At 39.3% G+C, this 24,376-nt stretch overlaps 1 protein-coding gene across 3 annotated transcripts in view; it reads left to right on the top strand.

Moving 5' to 3' along the window:
* Positions 1-24,376, top strand: part of LOC143034631 (cytochrome b5 reductase 4) — a 103,853-nt gene that overhangs the window by 60,681 nt on the left and 18,796 nt on the right. For 2 of the 3 annotated variants that reach the window (XM_076200969.1, XM_076200971.1), the window contains 7 exons: positions 5,971-6,141; positions 7,802-7,902; positions 13,342-13,474; positions 18,015-18,238; positions 20,198-20,410; positions 23,409-23,547; positions 23,857-23,948. In XM_076200969.1, coding sequence (XP_076057084.1) covers positions 5,971-6,141; positions 7,802-7,902; positions 13,342-13,474; positions 18,015-18,238; positions 20,198-20,410; positions 23,409-23,547; positions 23,857-23,948 — 1,073 coding nt within the window. Of the gene's footprint in view, positions 1-855; positions 1,286-5,970; positions 6,142-7,801; positions 7,903-13,341; positions 13,475-18,014; positions 18,239-20,197; positions 20,411-23,408; positions 23,548-23,856; positions 23,949-24,376 lie in introns of all 3 variants that reach the window. The other variant, XM_076200970.1, reaches the window with a different exon arrangement.

The raw sequence follows: 24,376 nt of genomic DNA on the forward strand, positions 1-24,376 counted from the left end.
AATTTGGCTTGTTTTCAGTGTTTTATTATAAACAAGTTTTTTGCTTAGCTTTACTCGTTCGGTTCCTCAGCGTACGGCGCAAGATCTCTCATCCGTAACCCGGCCGCATAAGACGCAGGACAGTTTTTAATACATAAAAAAAAAATAATAAATAAAATAAAATAAATAAAAAACGCGTCTTATACGCCGGCAAATACGGTATACGATGGTTTCAATCCTCCCCCCCCCCTCCCATGTTATAAGGGGACATCTGAGTTTAAACATACATTTTATGGGGGAATAAAATGGGGGATCCCTAACCCCCCTCGTTCTGCCGCTCTCCCCCCACACACACACGTAGGGAAAATATGGTGACAATATTTTTGTCCCCTGCCACAGGGTGCCCAAGAATAACGAAAAGGAGGCTAACTGGTTTGATACAGTTTAAGGCTTACTTTTTCTTCGTAATTGATGGCGTCTTTGGGGACTAGTCTCCATTCGGAAGAGGATGCTGATCACTTTGAACTTCTACCATCCCCCCATTCTCATATGTATATATATGTATATTTATGTATATATATATATATATATATATATATATATATATATATATATATACACCAATTTCCTTCATCTTTTCTTCGCAAACCACACCTAATGACCTACTCGTATTATACCTCGTATCTCAGCACCTCAACTGATGATTTTTAGAGTTGATATACTGTACAAACACTTTTTACAAGTCTATAACATGAAGACCAGCCTCGCGGTTGTTCGTGTAGTTTGTGCTCCAACGGAAGAGTCCACTGATTTTATGAAAAAGTGAAGTGTGATTTTATTGGTTAGTGTTGGAACGATTTCCTTCTTGACTTCCAGCTAATGTAGTGTAGAGAAACAGACCAAGCAGTCTTGCCCTGCGCCAATTGTGCCACGCGAACTTGGACAGCGCAGTAGTGTCTTTGATTCCACCGCGGTAGCCAGCCGCCGTTTCGCCGTCTATCCGTGCCGCGGCAACGGGACTGCCGCTTGCAAGCGAGTTATTCGCCACATCCCACGGGCCGGAATGCTGGCGCCGAAAGTGAGCCCCAACAGGTCTCGTGCAAGTTTCTGTGCGTGTGGCGAATCGGAACTGATGCCGTGACGCGAGGACTTAGCAACCGGACGATGGGCGCCGTTTCTGGTTGTATCCGTGGGGCCAAGCCCAAAGGGGAGGTGATAGCGGTCGCTTCTGCCACGACGACGATGACAGTCTCCGAGAAAGTCAGCGAAGAATCGAAGCCTTCGGCGCCTGCAGGAGAGACGACAGGTAAGTCAGGAAGGAACGCGAAGAGAGGGCCCTATTTTTTTAGCTCTTTTTTTGTATAAGTGTGTGTTTATGTGAGTTTTTGTATATATGTCTGTGTATTCTTGCCGCAGGCCAGAATCTAACTGATATTCATGATCAAGGTCACAGACGTTGACAGTATCGGAATTCACATACCAGAACGAAATGTTTTTCGCCAATATCTTAGTACTACTAAAAAATTAATTGGATGGGTTCTCTGACTTTTGGGTGGTTTTGCAAAACGCCTCGCGCCCCTGTGTTGACGTGGTGATTTTGTAACGCTTCTCAAGCCAGAGCCAGTAAGCCTTACTTTTGGGTGGTTTTGCAAAACGCCTCGCGCCCCTGTGTTGACGTGGTGATTTTGTAACGCTTCTCAAGCCAGAGCCAGTAAGCCTTTTTCGTTTTAACACACACCCTTTCATTACTTTTCCAAAATGTCTGAGGAAGTTTCTTCTAGGATGAAACGTTATCGACACTTCTGGAAATGGGTGACGTGCTCAAAAAAAAAAAAAAACCAAAGACAACTCTGAGCTTCTTGGACAGCTTCGAGCAGAACACGCTAGAACCTTTCCGGGTCTTTACGGAAAAACCAAAAGCTTTTCTGTGATAGAGTCTTTAAAGGAGTTCCATTTAAAAGTTCTTCAGTTTAATGTCACCATACGTGAAAATGAAGACTTTTCGTATTCAGATGAAATGTTTGACGATTTACAATTGTTTAACGGAGACGTCGAAAAGAGTAAATTCGATGGTTTTTCCAAGCACTATTTCGCGGGCTACAAGAGTTTCATAAAACATGGAGGCAGGGGTGATCACAGAAATTACCAAATGCACTACATCGACTCAAGAGTTACAAGCGTCAAGAGAAGAAGAACAAGTACGCTATAAAGAAAGTCAAAGAAGAGGCTGAAAAAGAGGCTCAGGGACAGAGGGTATCTCGGGGGGCGTAGGCGCCCACGCGCGACGCGAGCAGTGCCGCCGGCCACCACCCCTGGCGACGCCAGGGCCGGCGAAGCCGGGTGCTTGTCTATATTTAAAGATGATGTGTGCATTTTATGCCGTATGCCACTTTATAACCGCGAGGAAGAAAATTATGATGATTTTCAGAGGGAAGCTGTTTGCATTATTATCCTTCGTCATACTGTAGTTTAATTTCTTCCAATGAAAGACCGGTGTCACACTGTCCGGCGCCGCCGCTGTTGCGGCTTGCTGTAGGCTGTAGCGAAGTCTCCCTTATGAGTCATTAGACTCGAAAGGTTATGATAGTACTTTAACCATGGGGAGATTCCGGTCGTTATATTAAGTTCTGGCTGTCGCCAGGCGATTTTATTAAACCAATTAAACTTGCCCATCGTGTGGCCGCATCCGACGCCGCCGCATAGTGTGACACCTGCAAAACTTGACATCATCAGGAAACGCTTTTGATTTTACGCCTGCAACATCCGAAGTGCGTTTGGGAATACTTTCATCACGGTGACCGCTAAATAGTGTACAATCTTCAACTAACAAAAGCCGTTCTGTCAGGAAACGAGTCCTTTAGTTTGTAACTAAGGGGAATAAAATATGCATTAGAGAATTCACTGAAGTGTTCTGGGATGGACTACAGGTCCTGCGGGAGTCTGGAGAAGATCCTCAGGATCTGCTGCTGTTGTGACAGACGAGAAGCATCCGAAGAGAAACAAAAAGTCTTTCACGTTGAGTTCCGGGTGGGTGCCACCATCCCCCCCCCCAAAAAAAAAAACAGGAAATGGTCATGACATATCTTCTGTACTTACCAACACACACACGCCCTTTCTCCATCAGCCACCACCACCCTCTCGGTGACATTGACGAATCTAAACAGGCGATTTTATTCACTCGAGGGAGACTGCGAAAGGGAATAGGTGTGAGAGTTCTCTCTCTCTCTCTCTGCCCCCCCCCCCCCCCATATCGGGACACTAAAGTAAGCTACAGCCTGCTGCATCTATATTGCTCGTTCCAGTTAAATTCGTCGGAGATGAGGAATGAAACCCAATCAGAAACCTTCATTTTGAGGTGACCCACTCGCTCGCTCCCATCATGCACCATGACGAGGGAGGGGGGGGGAATCGATAGAGTGCCCGAATGCATAAAACACACGAAATGGATTAGTTGTGTTTTTTAATGGTTTAGATCAAATTAAGAGCAGTAATAGACAGCACAGGCTGACACTGATATGGTAATTTGGTTAACTTAACGCTAAAAATCCAAAAATATGCATTTTACCGTTTATCCCAAGAAGTTCAATTCAGGTGTGTAATTCACCATGGTCTTGGATCACGTTTTCGACTCGTGATCTCCCTCCCGGAAGAGAGCTCAGAGCTCATATATGACCGATCTATGGGTAATGCACACACATACCCAATTCCCCGCCCACGAGAGCTGGAGTAACGACTCGCAGCGCAGCGATATTGAAATTATTTCAACCCTGGGCGGGATTCGAACTCAGACCGCTGTAGCAGCGGCTGCAACGCTACCACTGCGCCGTCGAGTCGTATGTGTGTGTGATTCACCATTATCATGGATCACGTGATGGACTCATGATCGACAGCTATTCCCCATCGATTAAATTCTCAAGTTATATATAATACGAATTTCGGACTAAACATTTGACCTTACACCGCACACCAAGCTCAGTGCCCAAGGGAAACAGTAACGACCGTGAGTGGGACACGATATCGAACCTCCATCGTGAGAGACAGACATTAACAACTACACCAGAAAGCTTTGTATGTGTGTGTATTTGTATATTGTTTGCGTGTGTACGTGCGTGCGTACGTTTGCATGTGCAGCAAAAACCACGTGATCGAATACTAGAATAAATTGGAAAACTTGAAACCCAACGTTCAGTCTATTAACTGATTGTCACGGTACAAAATGCACATCGGAGAGTTAATGTTGTAAATGTAAAAGAAGGAAATGCATGAAAGAGAATAAACCAACATAACTATAACACTGGAGCAAGACTAGATCTTATAGACCTAGAGCAATTTATGCGCATGCAATATATACTGTATATATATATATATATATATATTTTTTTTTTTTTTTTTTTTTTTTTTTTTTTTAGCAATAAGCATGAGTTAATCTCATGCCACCGGGCACATGTCAGCGTGTCAAGTCTGTGGATACACAAACCAGCCTGTCGCCATTCTCACGTTTTACCCACTTTCTCATCATCTAAAGCTTCTCACTCTATGACGCCAAAGTAATTTGGCATTTGAAAATTCGAAGAAACAAAAGATCGTAACCGAAGTCATTTCTACTCAAAGTAGCAAAAGCAGGCAGCATGCTTGCGAGAAATACCTAGTGTGCTGCCTTACCTTAATCCACTGTTTCCCAACCCTGGGGTCGGCAAGACATCTTGTATGTTTTTTTTTTTTTTTTTTTCAAAATTATATGAATTCAGTATAAAAACAATGATGATGTTAACTTTGCAATGATGATGTTAACTTTGTCTTTTATAACCTTACATTACCTTTCTTACACATATATTTATTATACTTGTCCCCTACGTTTACAGTCAACAATTAGTCATATATATTAACACATATACAAATAGATTAGTGGGCTCGCGGTCATATCATGAGGATCATATTGGGGTCGCATGAAAAAAAAGTTGGGAAACACTGCCGTAATATATATATATATATATATATATATATATATATATATATATAGTATATATATATATATATATATATATATATATATATATATATATTTGTACAACACTGAATGGGTCTCAGTGATTAGAGATACATTTTAACAACCACAATGCACTTTAAATCTAAGCCATCAACACCGGGAAGCCCAATGGGACCACATGCAGAAAAACCATTGGGCTTCCCGATGTTGATGGCTTAGAATTAAAGTTCATTATGGTTGTTAAAATGTATATATATATATATATATATATATATATATATATTGCTTTTCCACAAGATAGATGTACTGTAAATGTCTCGCCAAACTCCTAAGACCTGGAGTTATGATGGTTATGCCAAATGGACAGCGAAACTACCACTCACCTCCATTAGGGGGTGCAGCCCTGAGGGGGCTGTCATTTGGTGCCCAGGATATCTCTATCAGCTTCAGCTGCATTTCTTACACTTTTTTACACATATAGAATTGCCAGCCGGAGTTCAATCATCTGTGCTGCAATATTGTCGCAGTGGAAACAATTCTGAACATCCATTCACCATATAGCATGAGATGTACTGGGCAGTATTTCGAATCAATCAATCAACCGTTGCCTCGAGTGTCGTTCAGTAAAAAAAAAAAAAATAAATAAATAAATAAACGAAGCCCCGCGGTGATTGGCAACGGTCCTTGGAGCCTCCTACAGATTTCTTTGGGAGGACACTTTTGATTGCTGTCTCTGTTGTAGGGCCGTTTTTCATTATTCACTGGCCAAGTTGTAGGTTGAGCCAAAGGCAGTGTACAATGACTGAATAGTGCTACCCTGTCATGTATACATACCATTCCGCTTGTATGGGTCATGTAAACGAATCTACAAGAAAGCCTCAGTGATGGCCAGTGTACAGTGGCTGAATACCACTACCCTATCATGTATACGTACCACCCCCCTTGCATGTGTCACGTTAAACGAATACACAACAAAGCTTCAGCGATGCTTTTTCTGTTCTCAGGGAACCCGCGCAACAAGACTGCCCTGAAGCCTGGCCGAGGCCTGATGGACTGGGTTCGTCTCGGGCACTCCGGCGCGGACTTGACGGGCATTGGCGGCCGGCTGCTGGAAGTGACCCTCACTGACCTGGCCAAGCACAACACGCGCAAGGATGCCTGGATTGCTCTCAAAGGTGAGTGCGCTGGCGCGCCGTTTGGCGCCGGGAAAAGGTGCCAGTTTACTGCATTAGGCTCCATACTCAACGACAACCTTAACCTTCTCTGCCAAAGGGGTTATCACATTGGGCTTCCACGGGCTTCACTAGCGCCGATAGTGAGGAGTAAAAGCTACTGTGGTTACAATATATATATATATATATATATATATATTTATATTTTTTTTTTTTTTTTTTTTTTTTTTTTTTTTTCTCCAAAAATCTCCAAATATCAAATGATATCTCCGTCATATACAGCAAAGCTGAATGATGACCTATATTGTATATCCATTTTCTTAGATAACGTAAATATATTCAGCCTTAGGAATTAGGAAAGTAATGCGTAATTGGAAGTGTGTTTGAACGTATGTGTAATTATTCTCGAAGTTTCCGTGGAGTCGTAGTGATCGCCATTCCTGAATGCTTATTTAATTAACAATTCAATTCTTGTAATGTGAAAGTGGGATGAATGTGTAATAGGATATCTTTGTACATATATCTATATTATTATATTATTTTGAGTGTCTGTTGTTTTCTGTGTGAAAGGGAATAAATGGAACAAATTGGGAAAATGGCAACTTAGTCAGAACGAGAACGTGGACTGGATAAGCAATAAAGCAGTGATACGTGTCTCCGTGCCTTCCTGTTCAGTGTTGAATAAACCATTCTACACCCAAGATATTGTAAACCTATGTGAATGTTAGACATACTTTTAAAATGTTCTTAGAAAATTCTAGATTTCTTCAAACGAAGTCATATACTAGTAATTCAAATGGAGGTTGAAGATAGGATGTTGGAGGAAAAACTGCCTAGTGTGATAACCCCGTGATGAAGTATTTGTTGGTGATTTCTTTTTAATTGGTTTTTGCTTGTAATCTATTTGTTTTGTTAGGATAATGCACTTAGAAGACCTGGTTATCGGCAACGAAATATGTTACCTTTTCTAGAACCTTTTTGAGTATGTAACCAATTAAGGAAAAGATAGATAACTTGTATAAGAGAAATCGGTTGTTAAACACCATTTCTTAACAAAGTCACTTCATACAAAATAGTATTATGAAATATGATATTTATAAATTATATATAGTATAGATATGAATATGAATGATGGATATTAATGGATAATAAGATAATAAAAATAATAAATGAATATAATATAATTAGATAATGTAAATGATAATATAAATGATAATATACATTATAAATAATATGAATAATAAATAATAATGAATAATAAGATAATAAAATGAAATAATGATAAATGAAAATTATATAGGTAATGTAAAGAATACATACATACATACCAAAGGCTTTTTCCCCCTTACACAGGGGGTAGCCAAAAAAAAGCATAAAAACCACTTCCACCCATTCCATTCCCTACATATTACACTCCCCTCCACCCTCCCCCCTTCCCTCTTATCTTGGCACCTCCTGGATGACGGGTTATCCCTGCATCCTGTCCACTGCCCTGGGTCAGAAGCAGTGTCGCAAGACACAGCACATCCACTCACCCCTATCTTCTGTCCTCTCCCGTCCTTCCTCAATGTAAAGAATAATGAGACTATAATAATGTTTATGAAATTATATTTCTTTTCTTCAATGCAAATGTTTTTGGATCACCTGAATGTTGTCCTTGCAGGAAAGGTGTACAACGTGACACCCTACATGGAGTTCCATCCTGGAGGAGAAGATGAACTTATGCGCGGTGCTGGAGCTGATGCCACAGACCTCTTCAATGAGGTACTCTGTTTCTTTTCACATCGGTTGGAGAACCATACTTAATACTTGTGGTGCATGTTTGAAACAATGGGATTTAGAGCAGTTGCTGTTGTACTGAAAGATCTGGTTTGTATTGAAATAATGATTTACATATGCATAAACACATCCATGGTGCAGTGGTAGCATTCGCGGCCACCACTATGGCGGCCCGGGTTTGAATCCCACCCAGGGCTGAAATAATTTCAGTATCGCTGCGCTGCAAGTCATAACTCCAACTCTCGTGGGCAGGGAGCTGGTGTGTGTGTGCATGTAAGGTCACAGTATTACCCATAGATTGGTCTTATGTGAGCTCTGAGCTCTCTTCCAGGAGGGAAATAGCTGTTAATCAGGAGTCCAACACATGAACCAAGACCACGGTGAATCACTCACACACACACGTCGGTCGAAGTGAGAACGAAGTTTGGACTCCGGAAAAATCTACAATTTTCATGGATCTCAATGATGAGGGAGTACCTGTGTTGTATTAATAGGGAAGGGGAAAGCTCGTGGTGTAGTGGGAAGGTGAAGAAAAAGGAGAAGGGGAGGGATTACTGAGGAAAATGGAAGGAAATGAGGAAGGGGACGAATGGGCCCAGGAAGTCAGACGGCATGTCAACAAGAGAGGGGCAGACGACAGTGGTGAAGTCGAAGAGATTAGTAAAAATGTAAAAATTAGAAATATAGATAAGAGCAGCACAATGGAAGGTGAAGATAATTATTTCCATGGATTTAATGAGGGAGGAAATGACAACCTCCCCCGACTAGTAAATCTAGAGGAGAAACTAAAAGAAATGAACGAAACATGGGAGGTTAGGTTTAACCAATTAACGCTAGTTACCCAAAGAGTTGATAAACTGGAAGAACTAAAGAAGGAGAATCAAAACCTAACTAAAGAAATAGAAGAATTAAAAAGACAGTTAAGAGAAGTAAAGGATGAGAATGAGGAATTAAAGAGGAATAATAAAGAGAATAAAGAGTCCATAGCAAAAGAGGTAAGTGGTTGGAAAAAAGTACAAGAGAACAATAAAATTGAATTTAGAGGTATAGTGGAACAGCAGATGAAAGAACAAACTAAGGACACAGTTATTAAAGTGATGAGGGAGAAGGAGAATATAGTAAGAGACTTAGCGGATAAAAAGAAATGTATAATTATATTAGGGATGGAAGAGAAGTATAATCCAAATAGGACTACAAGAATAAAGGAGGAAAAGGAAAAAGTAAATAAGATATTAGAAGTAGTTCAAGAAGATGAACCAGAAACAGGGAAACAAATAGAAGAAATATATAGACTAGGGAAATACAATACAGATAAGACCAGACCAATTAAGGTTAAATTCAGGTCACAAATGACAGCAGAGAATATCTTAGCAAAGAGAGTGAAACTAGCAGACAGTGGTCAATATAAACAGGTATGGATAAAAAGAGAAATGAATAAAGAGGAAAGAGAGGATGAGAAAACAAAAAGACTAGAAGCTAAGGAAAAAAACGAGAAAAGAACAGAGTCAGAAAAAGAGAAATTCTATTGGAGAGTAGTGAATATGAAAGTGAGGAGATGGGCCATACCAGAGAAAAATAGAAGGGAAACAGAAAACACAATGGAAGTAGCAGAAAATTAAAAGTGTCTTACACAAATATAGATGGCTTAATAACAGGTTTGAACGAACTGAATGATTACCTGAAGAAAAAAGAACCAGACATAATGGGAATTGTAGAGACAAAATTGAAAGGTCTACTACCACCCAACAGTGTAGGACATGGTGCATATAATTATTGGATTAGAAACAGAGAGGTAAAACAAGGGGGTGGAGTTATGTTCCTGACTAAGAAGGATATTAATGTGAGGAATGTCACATATGGAAAGAATAGAGATGATTATGATGGAAGTGGAGGACAAGGATGGGAAGAGCAGGAAGTTTGTAGTAAATTATGTGCCTCCTAAAACGGCTTCATGGGAAGAGAAAGAACACAAAAATGTGTTAGAAGACCCAAGTATAACACTAGATGGAGAAAGAATAGTTGTAATTAGTGACTGTAATTGTAAAGAAATCTGCTGGGAAGAGATGACAGTGAAGGGTGGAGACGACCTATGGGGAAATGTACTACTTGATATGATTATAGAACATACAATGACGCAATGGATACAAGAGAATACTATGGATAGAAATGAGGAAGAACCATCGAGACTGGACCTAATAATCACTTCAGAACCCGAAATAGTGGACAAGATTGAACATAAGACACCAGTAAGTAAAAGTGACCACATATTGGTTGAACTGGAACTAAATGAGGAAAATACATGAAAAAAGAACAATATAGAAAGGGAAGATTGATGTATGAAAAAACAAATTTTGATAAAACAAGAGAATTCTTTCAAAAAGCAGACTGGGAGAGACTACACAAGGAGGAAACAACAATAGAAGAGAAATGGAATATTTTTACAAAAATTTATAAAGGAGTGGAAAAGTATCTTCCAAGACAAAAGCAAGAAAAAGAATATGTAAAGTGTTGGTACAACAAAAGATGTAGAGTTAAAAGACAAAAGGGATAAAGCTTGGATAAAATTGAAAAAAGACAAAAGACCTGAAAAATGGAAAATATATACTAGTTATAGAAATGAATAAGTGTGCAGAGAAGAAAAGAGAAAATACGAAAAGATGTCATAGAAAAATGTAAACAACTTAAAAACAAACAAGAATTAGAGAAACTATGACAAGGAGTTGAATACACAGAGGAAATAGAAATGGCAGAAATTATGAACAAGCATTTTAAATCGGTGTTTACAAGAGAGAACATACAACCTAGAGATATCAAGAGGGAGGAGAAAGTCCCCCTATAAAAGAGGTAGAAGTATCAAGGAATGAAATAATAAATTACTTGAATAATCTCAATGTCAGAAAATTGCATGGACCAGATGAAATGGCAAACTGGATTTTGAGATAATACAGGAATGAACTAACAGACAAAATACATAGTCTAATAAACAGTTCATTGAAAGAAGGAAAAGTTCCAGAAGATTGGAAAAGAGCAAATATAGTACCAGTACCAATATATAAGGGGGAAACAAGGAAGACCCTACTAACTATAGACTGGTCTCTCTTATAAGTATGATAGCTAAAATTTGTGAAAGAATTATCAAAATTAGATGGGTAAGGCATTTGGGAAAAAAAAATGTACTAAATCCAAGGCAATTTGGATTTAGACAAGGACGATCATGTGTCACAAACTTAATGTGTTTCTACTCAAGGCTAATAGATGTAATACAAGAAGGAGATGGATAGGCTGATTGTGCATTTCTAGACCTTAAAAAAAGCTTTTGATAAGGTGCCACATAAGAAGTTGCCAAAGAAATTAGAAACTGCAGGAGAAATACAGAGTAAACTGCTGAAGTGGATGGAAGACTTCTTGCATGAAAGAAAAATGAGAGTGGTGATAAGAGACAAAACACTCTAATTGGGATGAAGTGATAAGTGGAGTTCCACAAGGAACAGTTCTGGCTCCAATAATGTTTGTTATATGTATTAATGATATGGATAAATTAATTGAAAGTTATATGAGCTTCTTTGCAGATGATACAAAATTATTAAAAAAAAAAGTTAACACTGAAGATTGTGAGTCGCTACAGAGTGATCTCAATAAAGTATGGGAATGGAGTAGGAAGTGGGAGATGGAATTCAATATTAAGAAGTGTAGTATAATGGAATTTGGAAGAAGCAAAAAAAGAATAGTGGGATCATATAGATTGGGAGAAGAAATTAAAAAAGTAGAAAATGAGAAGGACCTGGGAGTCATTAGTATGAATATGTCCCCTGAGAAACATATAAACAAAATTTTGGGGGAAACTTATAATTTAATAAGAATCAAAGTGGCATTTACATACCTGGACGAAGAAATGGTAAAGAAAATACTAGTCACTTTGATAAGACCAAGATTGGAGTATGCAGCAACGATGTGGTCACCAAGTACAAAAAGAAATGTATAACAAAACTTGAAAGAATACAAAGAGCAATTACAAAATTGGCACCAACACTCTCAGAACTATCATATGAAGAGAGACTAGCAAAACTTGAGCTACAGACATTAGAGCAAAGAGGAGAGAGAGGAGACTTGATAACTATTTATAGAATCATGAAAGGCATAGAAACTATTGATAGAGAGGATCTAATAAAATGTGATAGTAGAAATACAAGAGGACACGGAAAGAAAATCAAGAAAGACAGTTATAGAAGAGACCTGAAAAAGAACAGCTTTCCCCACAGAGTAATAGACATTTGGAACAAGTTAGATGAAAATATGGTGTGTGCAAAAACGATACACGAATTTAAAAGCAGTCTAGATAAAATGAGATATGATGATGGGACACCACAAGCATAGCTCCCCTTCCCGTAAGTTAGAACTAGGTAAATACACACACAGGATAGGAGGGGCTTTAAAAGGTCATAAGAACAAAAGGAAAACTACATGTCTAAAGGATGTGAAGTAACACAGTTTTCCTTATAGATACATAACTACTTGGAATAGTTTAGAAGGTGATATAGCCCAAGCTAGAACGATATGTGGATTCAAATCTAAATGTGATAATTGGAAATCAAGGATATAGAATAAGTTGGAACTGTACTTGAATCTGAAGCTAGGTATGATGAATTGAAAAATAGGAAACAGGATCCATAGTATACTACAGTTAGGTAAACACACATGCACACACTTCCCTCAACTTCTTCTGATTATCTTCGTCTTTATCCTTATCTTTTAATTTGTATACCCTCAGAATTTCTCTATCTCCCTTCTTTATCCTCCTCCACTTTTCCTTCATTCACAATACCCCCTTTAGCAAATAATGATCTATAAATCCTGTTATCTAACATGAAAACATGAATATCCAGGATTCTTCCAGTCTTCCCTTTGTGTACCACTACATAGTCCATTGATATGTCAACATCTTCCCCTCCACCACTCATTTGCCAGCCTTCCCTGTATGATGAGATTCAATTTCAAGGAGATCTTGGCTTCAGTCCAGACACCATGTGTCATCCTCTCAGCTGTGTACCTCCAGGTGGAGGTGAGGGTGTTGACTGGATTTGATGATAGTCAGCAGAATGCTGATTCTTTCTGTTGACCATCTCACAGGATCATCACTTGCAGGCACCTGTCTTTAGTCCCTCAGTGGTGATGATTCCCATACTTTATCTTTTATTTATTGAGAGATACATGCATTCAACTAATTCAGCATTTCCCTACATTTTTAGACCCTAACATCCCTTGTAGTCAGTGCCTAAGCAGTCCAGCACCCCCTAACTAATATCTCATTAGTAGAAGGATGAAGGAAAATGTAGGTATGCATCACTTCCTAGCACCCCTTATAATTGGTTTCAGCACCCCAGGCTGGGAAACACTGAACTAATGTTTTATTTGGGAACTTCTCAGGTACACAAATGGGTCAACTTTGAGTCCATGCTTCAAAAGTGCCTTGTGGGTCGCCTTGTGGAGAGTAAGTCTTTCTTCACAAAGCCCACCTTCCTGCCCGTCCGCAAAAGCAGAGACAGCACTGCCAAGCCTAGTTAGTATGCATGCTTTTATGCTTTCTTACCTTTCATGTGTAGTAGGAATGTATGATAAGTAGTCGTCTGCAAATGTCGAAAGTAGTTTTCAGTTTTCAGATGATGATCAAACATTTGAAAGGATAATTTGCATCTGTATTGCAAAAGGTTTACAAATATGTGACTTCACTCCCTTCAACAGTTCATAAAAGTCTACATTTCTCATAACTTACTGAAACCATGAGGTAACCATAAAATATTTGCTTTATTTTTTATTGCACAGTTTAGGTATCATTTTCTAAGAAAGTATTGTGTTCGTACCTATTGCAATACGGTGCATTCATTCATTATACATATTTGATAGATGATGTTGGCCTGATAGCTGCCAATACTACACAGATATGCCTTATAGAGCTGAAAAATTAACAGACACAGTACTAAACAGTGTACATACATATACCAAAGGCTTTTTCCCCCTTACAAGGGAGGTAGCTAAAAAAACAAAGGCATAAAAACCATTCCCACCCATTCCATCCCCAATACACTCCAGTCCCCTCCACCCTCTACCCTCCCTCTTATCTTGGCACCTCCTGGATGACGGGTCATCCCTGTATCTTGTCCACTGCCCAGGGTCGGAAGCAGTGTCACAAGACACAGCACATCCACAGCAAGGCCGCTTCATTAAATCGGCGACCCCCCCTCTCCGTCCCCTCATGCAGAAAAGGAGAAGACAGGAGAAATCCCTTCGGGCTGCATAAAATTTTTCTCACACATACTACCTCACCCCCCATCCCCCCATCCCCCCACCCATTCCACCTTATGCATCACAAAATCATCCATACCATTTTCCATTCACCCCTGTCTTCTGTCCTCTCCTGTCCTTCCTCAACAGACATTCTCCCTCTTCCCCAAAGCCCCTTTCACCCCATCCATCCATCTCATTCTAGGTCGCCCCTTCATATTCACTCCCTCCACATCTGCTTTCCATACCTCTTTTACTAGTCTTTCTTCACTCATTCTTTACATGTGTCCAAACCATCTCAATACTCTTTTATCCACCCTATCTCCCAACTCCCTTACCACTCCCGTTCTTATTCCTCACCTCCTCATTTCTCACTCTATTCAGCCTAGTAACCCCTATTGTACTTCTCAGACACCTCATCTCAAACACATTTAAACTCCTTCTCTCTTCCTCTCTTATGTTCCATGTTTCTGCCCCATACAGTGCTGTTGGCACAATCACTCCTTCATAGAATCTCCTCTCAGCATCCATTCCTAAATGTCTATTTCTCATTACAATGTACTATGTTATAAACCCAAAGAAGAAACACTCCCAAGATATAAAAGGATGACATTTGTCTGTATATGCTTAGGTGATCAATACCAACACAGAATTAGCCTGGTAACAAACTCCATACACCCCAAATGGAGTCACCATATAGAAAACATTATTTTACACTCCCAACACTCACTCATTTCAAACAACACTACAAAGTGACTCGTTGACCAACCTGGTGGCTATGGCCAGATCAGTGAGTGTTGCCAGGATCTTTCAAGAGAGATCCGAGGCTGTGGATTGATTTATTGTTGGCCTCCTCTGTTGTAAAAAGTAATTAATGAATTAATATATATCTTTTAATCAAGATTGTTGTTGTTGTCATTCCCTTGACTGTCTAGCCAAGCAGTCCTGTCTCTTTAAGGAAAAACATGGTTGGAACAGGGTTTTCCCATAAATCCCTTATAAAGTGTATATTGTGTTGTTGGTGTGCTTGGTTTTGAATAGTGCAGTCTTCCATGATGTGTTGCATAGTATGGAATGAAATATTACATCCTGGACAGTTATCTATGATGTCATCCAGCCTCTTCTGGTAACTTAGGCTAGATGGTGGCCACACTGCAGCCTGGCCAGGTGGATTTTGTCCTATCAGGGGAGAGAGGATTTAGAATGATGGATATCAGGGGTTCCAGCATGCAGCAGTTTGTTCATGGAGCAGTGAGTGATGATTGACAGTCAAGACTGTAATTATCAGTGATGTTACATTTAATACAGTAGATTTTCTGGATGAATATGACAGGACCCATATATGTGTGAGGCTGTTAGAAATTGCTGTGGTGAATGTTAGTTAATTTGAGTTAGTTTTTTAACTCTTTGTGACTGAGAGGTGTCCATGAAGCTGAAAAAGATTGTGTAGCATTAGCCAGGCCAATATGATTAAACTCACCACTTAGCTGGAAAAGATTAATGCTAAATAGTATCTGGACTACATTATTAGTACACTTAGACTGTTAGTGCTTCTGTAATCCTGTTGTGTAGTGTAATATAATATGGTGTAATATTTTTATGGTTAATGTTACAGAAATATCTGCGTTTGTAGTCACAGCACTTGTCTGCTACACCCATTAGTCCAATACAAATGATTAAGAACTTTTTCTGCCCTTAATTTTGTTTGGTAAATCTTTTTACTGGGGGCTGTCACCCCCAAAAAATTAACCTCTTCACAAGGGAAAGAGCATCACTCAGCAGAATAAGATGATCTGGTGTAGCCAGAATGAAAGGATAAGTTTCACCTGGTAAGGAATACACCAAACCCAAACATTTATGTAGAGAGCATTTATCAGGACGGGGAATTATGCACCATAAGTTTTATGAGGCCAATATTTTAGGGGATTAGTTGACACTTCTATAGACCAAACTCACACAGCATTCATTTATGACTGGAGACTTCTTTCCATAAAAAAAAAAAAATTATATATATATATATATCTTTTAACTTCCTTTATCCTTTCTCCTTAAATCTTTTCTTTGCCACCTCAGTGACTCCACCTCTTGAGTATGATATTGTCCCCAAGGATGGTATTTCCAATGCAATACAAGAATTAGTTGACTCTTTCACACTGATTCATGGTTTATGTATTTGATCTGGTGACTGCCAGCCAGTATTCAACTGATGGAAACCCCTTACACAGCAAAAGAACCCTTTCACTGATATTATGTTCTACCAGATAAGAATTGATAGTTCCCATAGAAAACACCAGCTACCCAACTGAGGAAAAATAATGACAGTTGTAGATTCAGGTCACTTCTCCATGGATTTGACATAATCACCATACTTGGATTAACACATTTATTTATGTACACAGGTTGAAGCTCCCAAAATCGGCATCCATGGGACCATCACTAGGCCAAGAAATAGAATTTTACAACTTTTAGAAAATTAGCTTGTCACTTCTACCAGGTGTTTCTTGATGTTTGGGAGCCATAATAGCAATAGATACATGAAATAACAGTGGACTCCACACCACAGTACTGTCATAACAAACTACCATTTAACATATAATAGGTATGTTACTTGGGCTATGGTGCCAAGAGAGTAAATAATGCACAAGTGAGCTTGTTGACTTTATTCTGGTAGGTTGTGAGCGTCGGTCTCTGGGTCAGCTGCTTCTGGGTCAACCTGACTGTGAGGCCTAGCTGTAAGGTACGAGTACAGAAGTGGGACTGTGTGCTGGTTACAAAACCAGGCTGTTTATATACACAGTCGATACAGTCTGCATTCCCTAAAATTGCAAGGTACACAGCCTCACAGAAACATGGCTCAGCAGGGCCAAGGTTGTGGTTTCATGAGGATACAAATGCCTGTAGTACATGCATAATATGGACTTAATCCACACAACAGTAATATGAGACCAAAGGCTAGCTATTTCTACACAACATATAAATTCCTTGACCACCCACATGCTGCCACATTGATACTATAAGCCAAAGTATTGTGTAGACACTCATGTGGGGGAGTTAGGTGATACCACAACCACATCTAGACTGGTGGCAAGAAACAATCATGGCAGTGCCAAGCAGCTGTACCAGGAACAATAATGCTGTGTTTTGGGTGTTCTGCCAGGTTTTAGAAGACACATAATTATAGCTCAGTTTTAGATGTTGCCAGGTCTTAGATTGTGGAATTTGGGAGCTTCAATCTTTATGTCACTATTTTATGCCCTATTTTAACTGAAAAAGCTGGGGCATGACTTATACAGATCATAAACCTCTTAAATATGATAATGCTTATGTATGCGTCATGACCTATGAGTGGGGTGTACAAGAATGCGGGTGCGGCTTCCTAATTACTGTATATTCATTTTGTCGTAGCTGAGTGACCCCTGTATTCTGTGAACTGGCTACATCATGTTTTCTGTGATATTATATTTATTCAGAGTGAAAGAAAATGAGTATAACAGGAGTAACTTTATATTTTGTAATGCGCATATTGTGATGCATCATCATACATCAGGCAACCTGATGTGCGTGCAAATATTTGACTCGTTTTGAAGAGGTTAAGCTAAATTTAGTATTGTGTGGTACCTACTGATGTTGTCTGTTGAGTGTTACCAGTTTTTGCCATGTTTGATTGAATAATAAACAAGCATTCATCATATTCCACTTGAATTTTATTAGATTAACACTTGTGTTATTGATAACATAGATCATATCTTATGAATCATTTATCATTAATTGCCTGTATGGTTTTGTTACTAGTAAAGGTTTATACAATTCTTTTACAGAAGAAAGCAGCAGTAGTAAGAATAGTAGCATAACAGCCAGCCTCGGAATCCCCACATTAGCACCACCTCCTCGCAAGTCACCTCTCTCTTCTCCAATGTCCCCTGTAACCTTGCCGATGCCAAAGTATGACTGGTTTCAGACAGACACAGTGGTTGACCTAGCTATCTACACCAAGTGGAAGGATATTACTAAGGATCATGTTGTTGTTGTAAAAGAAGAAAAGGTAAGTGATTTGTGATGAATGGTTGTCAGTTTGGACTTCATGTTTAGTTAGTCAGTCAATTTGTTTTTGGCTTCAGATTCTCTTACTGAAAATCTGCAGCATCATTGCATTCAGCTGCAGTTCTTGGGTCATGCCAAAACTCTCTTTGGGGGGAAATATTGAGGGAAGACCTCCAGCTAGCCAGTATCACTGGCTAGTTGGAGGAGAGGACAAGTTACATACTGTCATTCCTCCATATGTGATTTTTTTTTTTTTTTTTTTTTTTTTTTTTTTAATACTAGAAATTAACACCAAGAGAGAGATCTTGTTTCCAAGCCAAATACCTCTAGACAGGGGTGAGGGTGTCAGTGACTTGTAGAGAGCCATTAGGGACATAATCTTCTCATATGTCTGTCTCAAAGACCCATCTCATGCAGATGCTAATCTTTGGTCCCTTTGCTCTATTAATACAGTATTTGTAATCATAATATTAAGTAGCCATTTTGATTTCTAATGTGGTTGATATACAAAGACTATTTGAAAAAAAATGTGGAAAGCAAGAGTAGAGGAAACTTGAAGGGAAGACCAGGAACTTAAGTGGATGGTTGGGATGAAGGAAACATTGAATGTAAGGGGAAGGTCTGTCAAACAAGAAAGATAGAGTGCAAGAGATAGGATTGAATGGGGAGTGATTAAAGATGGATGAGGAAATGATATAGCCTCAAAAAAAAATTCTACTGCTCCATAATTTTGTCTGTTAGGGTGGGGGGGGTAAATCAGCTCCAGCTGTTGGATTGCATTACCTCTGACCTGAATAGTGTGGCAGGGAACAGGTTTGACCCTTAATCCATGAAGTACTAAAATGGGAGGGACATGAATTACTTTTAGATGGGTATAGGATTGGTGTCAGGTGGATGTATCCTTTCACTCAGCCACCCCCTGTTTATATAAATAGGAAAAGACCTTTTGGTATATGTATATATCATTCAGAATTAAACATTAGGTTTTCATAGGGACTGAAAGAGTTAATCAAAATATGTTTAACCCCAACCCTACTGAATAGATACTACATGACAATAAAACTGAATGGCAGTAGCCTTAATAGAATAAATACCCTCTCTATTTAGTGTGGCAATTGGCAGGTTGGTTCCCTTTGTGCTTTATACAACACAAACCCATGACTGGATTCAACAAATGCAGTTGAACCCCTGGAGAGGCAAACACAGGGTAGAGCTGATGATTTCATTTTGTACATCTCTTGATGTAAGCACCGCTTTTTTTCTTTTGTACAAAGGAGTTAAGGTACAGTGCTTTTTCAAATAAATATACTGAAAGACCTTTTCACACCTTATAAGGAGGGTGGCTCTACTAAGGCATACACCCAACCTTCACCTATCCACAGAGCCCTTACATGGCTAAGTGTTACCCTGGGGCAAAGTTCTCAGCAATGAACCCCCCTCCATCACCACTTCCCATCTCCACCATCTCTTACAAGCTGTTTTAGTTATCGGCTTGCGAAATAATTAAACAGATTTTAAAAATTGTATTTAATGTCCCTATTGCAGAAAGGATAAAGGAAAAAGATTTCATATTCTGTTAATTCTAACTCAAAATTCATATAGTACAGTAAGTAAACTATTCCTTTGACCTTTTTTTTATTATAATTATTTTGCCAGCCTTATAGGCGGCATGTCCATACTGGAATTGCCGCCCCCCCCCCCCTAAATGGGCCACCCCAGGGCATATGCATCCCCTCCCCCCCCCATGTGAGGGTCCTGCCTATCCATAATCATTTGTTGTCCCTTTTATCTTATCTTCTTGTGGATGAAAGGACATCCTTATGTTCCACCCACTGCTCAGGTTAGAAGCAATGCAGCAAGATACAGCAGGGCCCAACAACTGAAGCTAAGTAAACCAGCTTCAGCTGTAGTTTATTGAAAATTATCAAGTAGCTTTTAATCTTCTTTTAATGTCTTTCAGGTTGTTAAAGTAGTCAGTTATATTCAAGACATGTTATATACAATTCACATCGAACTTAGCAAGCCTGTTGAAGAGGACTATGAACTAAAATTAAGCAATGCATCTGGAAAAGTGGATGTATTGTTTACCAAAAAGGAAGCCAAAATGCGTTGGAGTAACATTGGCAAAGGATTAACTGGAAACAACAGATGTGTTTTAGCAAGTAGTAAGGAGGTGAGGCTTAGATATTTTTGTATCAGAAACTTGTGATCATTTGGGACAAGAATAAAATAACTTGGAGGAATTTATATATTTATTAATGAATTTATTTTTCTTATTTTTATTTATTTTTCCTCTGTTATTCAAGATTTACTGTATATCATAATATCTTCAATATGATGGCTCTTATTATTATTGTGGGCCAACATCATGTTAACATAAATCCATTTTAAGCTTTGGTGATTTCAATGCACATATACACTTTCATAAAGTACATATAAACATGAGTGAAGAAAGATAACTAAAAGGACTGTGGAAGGCAGAGGTGGATGGAGTGAACGGTATGTGAAGACCAAGGAAGAGATGGATGGATGGGGTAAAAGGCAGATTGAGAAAGAGGGGGATGTCTGTTGAGAAAGGAAGGGAGAAGACAGAAAATAGGGTTGATTGGAGAATTGCTGTGTATGGATGATACTGTGATGCATGAAAGGGAATGGGTATAGGAGGGGAGTGGTTATGTGTGAATGATATTTTGGTACAGCCCGAAGGGATTTCTTCCCATTTTCTCTTTTTCTGTATGAGGGGATGGAGAGGGGGGTTGCTAATTCTGTGTTAGAATGAAGCGGCCTTGCTGTTGATATGCTGTGTCTTGCTGCATTGCTTCTGACCCAGGGCAATGGGCAAGATGCAGGGATGACCTGTCATCCAGGAGAAGCCAAGAAAAGAGGGAGGGAGGGAGGGGTGGTGAATAGGAGTGGAGTGGGTGGGGATGAAATGGGTGGGAGTGGAATTATGCCTTTTGACTTTGGCTACTTCCCCTGTGAGAAAAAGGCCTTGGTATATGTATGTATGTACATATATACATATACGTATATAATGCAGACATGTGAGAAAGCTTTAGAAAAAGGTAAGGATGATTTTTGGGCCTTTATGGATTTGGAAAAGGCTTATGATAGGGTAGACAGGAAGAAGCTTTGAGAGGTATTGCAGATATATGGAATAGGAGGAAAGCTGGTAATAACAGTCAAAAGCTTTTATGAGAGTAGTAGAGCCTGTGTTAGAATTAGAAATGGAGAGAATGAGTGGTTTTAGGTAAAGGTGGGACTTCACCAGGGATGTGTTATGTTGCCTTGGTTGTTCAATTTATACATGGATGGGGTGGTGTGAGAGGTAAACACAAGTAATGGGCCAGGGATTGGAGATGGTTAAAGAAAATGGAGAAAAGTGGGAGATAAGCCAGTTGTTGTTTGCTGATAACACTGCACTTGAAGCAGGATCAGAGGAGGGATTAAGGAAGCTAGTGACGGAGTTTGGGAAGATGTGCAAAAGAAGGAAGTTGAAGATAAATGTGGGTAAAAGTAAAGTGATGAGATGTACAAGGAGAGAGAATAGCAGCAATTGGAAGTGAGTATTAAGGGAGAAAGACTGGTGGAAATAGATAACTTTAGATACTTGGGTGCAAACATGGCAGGAAAGGGAGGAGTGGAGATGGAGGTAGAATGTAGATTGAGAAAAGCAAGTAAATGCCTTGGGTAATTAAAATGTGTAATGAGAAATAGACATTTGGGAATGAATGCTAAGAAGAGATTGTGTGAAGGAGTGATTGTGTCGACAGCACTGTGCAGGGCAGAAACATGGAACATAAGAGAGGAAGAATTTAAATGTTTGAGATGAAATGTCTGAGAAGTATGGTAGGGGTTACTAAGTTGGATAGAGTGAGAAACGAGGAGGTGAGAAGGAGAGCGTGGATGAAAAGGGAGTTGGGAAATAGGGTTGATGAAAAAGTATTGGAATGTTTTGGACACATGGGAAGAATTAGTGAAGAAAAATTAGTAAAAGAGGTGTGGAAGGCAGAGGTGGAGGGAGTGAACATGAGGGGGCGACCAAGGATGAGACAATGGATGGGGTAAAAGGGGCATTGGGAAAGAGGGGAATGTCTGTTGAGGAAGGAATGGAGAAGACAGAAGATAGGAGTGAGTGGAGAATGGTTGTGTATGGATGATGATGTGATGCATGGAAGGGAGTGGGTGGGAGATGGGGGGTGAGGGAGTATGTGTGAATGATATTTTGATGCAGCCCAGAGGGATTTCTCCCTGTCTTCTCTTTTTCTGCATGAGCGGACGGAGTGGGGGAGAGTCACTGATTAAATGAAGTAGCCTTGCTGTGGATGTGCTGTGTCTTACTACATTGCTTCTGACCCAGGGCAATAGGCAAGATGCAGGGATGACCCATCATCCAGGAGGAGCCAAGAAAAGGAGGGAGGGGTGGTGAATGGGAGTAGAATATGTGGGGGCTACCTCCCATGTAAGGGGGGAAAAGCCATTGTTATATGTATGTATGCACAAGTCTTTCCTCACTCATTCTTTCCATATACGGTAACCAAACCACATCACCACTCTTTGATCCACCCTATGTGACAGCTCTCTTTCTACCCTTACTATCTATCTCACCTCCACATTTCTCACTCTGTCCATATTGTAACACCATACTTCTCAACACTCATCTCAGATCATCTCATTTCTTACCAGAATAGGCTGGATGACTGCATCCCAGATAACTGTCTAAGATGCAACACTTCATCCCATACTATACAACACATTAAAGATAACTGCATTGTACACAATCACACACACCAACAACACAATATACACTCCATAAAGGATTTGTGGGAAAACCCCCATACAGCCATGGCATTCCTCAGGGAGACGGGACTACTCGACCAGACAGACTAAGGAATGACATCAACAACAACACTCATCTCAAATACACCTAGCCTGTGTTTCTGCCTCCTTCAGGTTCCAAATATCTGCTCCATATTGTACCATGGGCACAATCACTCCCTTATATAATCTTCTCTTTGCATTCATAGATAGATAGAATTTTATTATAGTAAGTAATATTGAAACATAAATGAAAAGTTGAATTGTTCAATAATAAACCTACTGAATCTTGTGTCATCAATGATATTATGAAGTAATTATCAGCTATAATGTGATTTACCCTCATTCTTTAGGCAGAGTATGTAACCTGCAACCTTGTGAGTAAGGAAAACATTACTCATGATACTCGCCTCTTTGTAGTAGAAGTGCCCAGTAATGTCCATTTACCAGTGCCAGTTGGCTACCATGTTTTCATCCGTATTCCTGGGAAAGGTTTGTAGATTTTCTTATATCTGTAATTCAGATTCCTTTGGATATTGTTATTATAGTTTTTTGTTGTTCTCATATTTTTATACTATATTTCATTTTGTAACAGTGCCAGTCACATTGTATACATTCAATTCTCATAGTTTCATTCTTTACCTAATTAGATTATTTGGCCCTTGTTTTGTAATGAATGTTTGTTCACTCGTATAGTTAGAGTGATGCTAGATTCAGACAAACACCAAATCCATGTGAAAGAGTTCTAATCCTCTCATAGCTAATTCATAGCTATTTTATTATAGCCTACATTTTTTCCAGATCTAGTAAAACCATATACACCTGTAACAGCACACATGAATGTGGAAAGAAGAGAAGAAGGGATGGGAAGACTACTGTACTTTTTCATCAAAGTAAGAATTAGCTTTTATGATGGGATATTCAGATATTGCTTTATTTTTATATATATATATATATATATATATATATATATATGTGTATGCAAAATAACCACAGGAGAAATGAAACTTGTAGACAGTAAGTACTTTCATATATTACATCTTCAGACTGAAAATGCAATATATGAAAGTACTTACTATCTACAAATTTCCTTTCACCTGTGGTTATTTTGCATTATTGTATCACGGTGATGTGATTGCTTGCATATATGTATATATATATTACAGAGGAGTGGAAATGAAATGGGTGGGAATGGATTTTATGCCTTTGACTTTGGCTACTTACCTTGTAAGGGGGAAAAAGCCCTTGGCATATGGATTTATGGCGTGTTTTTTAAGTAAGGACCGTTTTGAAATAAAAATTAAACAAGTAGACTTTTCGT

This window comes from Oratosquilla oratoria, chromosome 17 (assembly GCF_046742065.1).
Source record: "Oratosquilla oratoria isolate Oo_2021 chromosome 17, ASM4674206v1, whole genome shotgun sequence".
Taxonomy (NCBI): domain Eukaryota; kingdom Metazoa; phylum Arthropoda; class Malacostraca; order Stomatopoda; family Squillidae; genus Oratosquilla; species Oratosquilla oratoria.